A 2,057-nucleotide genomic window follows, 5' to 3' on the forward strand; every position below is an offset into this window, starting at 1 on the left:
TATAACATGCTGTCTAGCTTCAGATTTGACTTTCATCAATGTTATCCATGTATATCTGTACAGTCATCGACAGCAGTTAAAAAATATGAATGACCATGTAAAGATTGACTGCAAGGGGTCCCCAAATGTCAAAATGGATCAAGTCATAAGGGTGTGCAGCTCTATTATTACTAACAGTATAAGGAAGCTTTCTTTGTCTAGCATAACAACAGACATCACAAACATCTTTATGATTAACTTTGATAAAAGGGAATTGGGAATGTAAGTACAATAATCTGTTTTGAGATAAGTGTCCTAATCTAAAATGCCATAAGGCTCTATCTGGTAAGGTGACATTGATTGCTAGGGCAGAAGCTAAATCAGGTGTGTGTGTAGCAGGTGAATCATTATCTCTTAGTGTTAGATAGTACAATCCATCTTTCTGCTCAGCAAAACCAGTCATCTTCATGGTGATTTTGTCTTGTATGACACATTGTGATTTGAGGAAATTGACATTGTAATTAGAGGATTCACACAACTTTGAAACAGATAATAAGTTTAGAGAAAATTCAGGGATCAAAAGAACATTATGCACAATGAAATCAGGAGAAAAGTAAATTGTGCCAGAGTGGTTAGCAACAAGGCATTGTCCATTTGGCAATTTAACAGTGATGGAGATAATTTTCTTATATGAATGGAACCATTGGACAGAACTACATATGTGATCAGTAGCTCCTGAATCAATGATCCAAGAACCACTACTACTACTATGCATGCAATGATATGTGTTACCTGTTGATGGATGACCAATAGCAACTTGGTTGGAAGAAGCATGTCCTGAAGATTGGCCAATGCTTGATTTCTGAATTAGATCCATTAAGGCACTGAATTAACCTTGAGTCATAGGTGAATTGTCACTTTTAATGTCAGCACCATGAGATGAAGATCCATCATCATTTCCATCTGATGCCACATTGTTAGCTAAATTCTGAAACTGTTTCTGCATATGAGGTGGTACACCATGTTTCTTGAAGCAATTTTCAACAGTGTGGTTAGTCTTGCCACAGAATGTGAAAACACGAACACCATGCTTGAATGCATTATTTCTTGCTCCAAACCTCTTGGAATCAGCAACATTAATCAGTGTTTGAGACTCATCATTTGGAATAGGGAGCTGAATTTGTCGCTCATGTTGGATAACCATGGAGAATATCTTATTCATAGTTGGCAAAGGATCCATTAACAAGATTTGGGACTTCACTACAGCAAATTGGTCATTTAAACCAGTCAAGAATCTGATAATCTGCAATAGCTGATGATGAGATCTTGCACTGCGCATAGCTTCACAGGAACACCTTATGCGACAAGTACAAGTTGGTAAAGGCAAATACAGATCTAGTTCTTCCCAAAGAATTTTAAGATCAGAGAAAAAATCAGTTACTGATTTGGTTTCTTGCTTCAGATTGTATATTTCTTGCTGCAGCTCAGAAATACGTATGAGATCACCCTAAGAAAACCTTTCTTTCAAATCGTTCTATACATCAAGCGCATTCTCCATGAAAACTATAGACTGAGAAATTGAATCTGAAACAGAATTCATGATCCAAGAATGTACAAGCATGTTGCAGCGGTTCCAAGCATGCAGGGATGGATCGAAAGAATCAGCAGGAACAGGAAGAGATCCATCAATGAACTCAATCTTCATTTTGCCACCAAGAGCTCTCTTCATGCTTCAAGCCCATGAATGATAGTTGGAACCAGTGAGTTTCGGAAGAACCGTAATAGAACCAGGGCCATCGCTGGGGTGAACAAAGAAGGGTGAAGTTTGATCCAAAGCAGGATCAGTTGATGAAGATGAAGCTCGAGAAGGCGCCATGGATGCAGAAGGAAGAGAATGAAGAAATGAAATGGTGTAGAATGATTCAGTTGGATAGTAGCGGAAGGAGGATCGAATTGGCGAATGATACCATATTATGATGAAGCAGTTCCATCAATGGAGAAAAGATAACAGAAAGAAAGGAGAAAGAAATATCAAGAAAGCGGAAAGAAATTTTACTAATAAAGATAACAACCAATCA

At 37.9% G+C, this 2,057-nt stretch overlaps 1 protein-coding gene across 1 annotated transcript; it reads right to left on the reverse strand.

Annotated features, from left to right (window-relative positions):
- Positions 1-868: 868 nt before the first annotated feature.
- LOC127136998 (uncharacterized) lies at positions 869-1,708 on the reverse strand. Its single transcript, XM_051063498.1, has 2 exons — positions 1,520-1,708; positions 869-1,456 (listed from the first exon to the last, which is right to left on the reverse strand). Exons 1-2 carry the CDS (start codon positions 1,706-1,708, stop codon positions 869-871), a joined length of 777 nt encoding a protein of 258 aa, XP_050919455.1.
- Between the last annotated feature and the right edge of the window lie 349 nt (positions 1,709-2,057).

Source organism: Lathyrus oleraceus, chromosome 4 (genome assembly GCF_024323335.1).
Source record: "Lathyrus oleraceus cultivar Zhongwan6 chromosome 4, CAAS_Psat_ZW6_1.0, whole genome shotgun sequence".
Classification (NCBI taxonomy): Eukaryota; Viridiplantae; Streptophyta; class Magnoliopsida; order Fabales; family Fabaceae; genus Lathyrus; species Lathyrus oleraceus.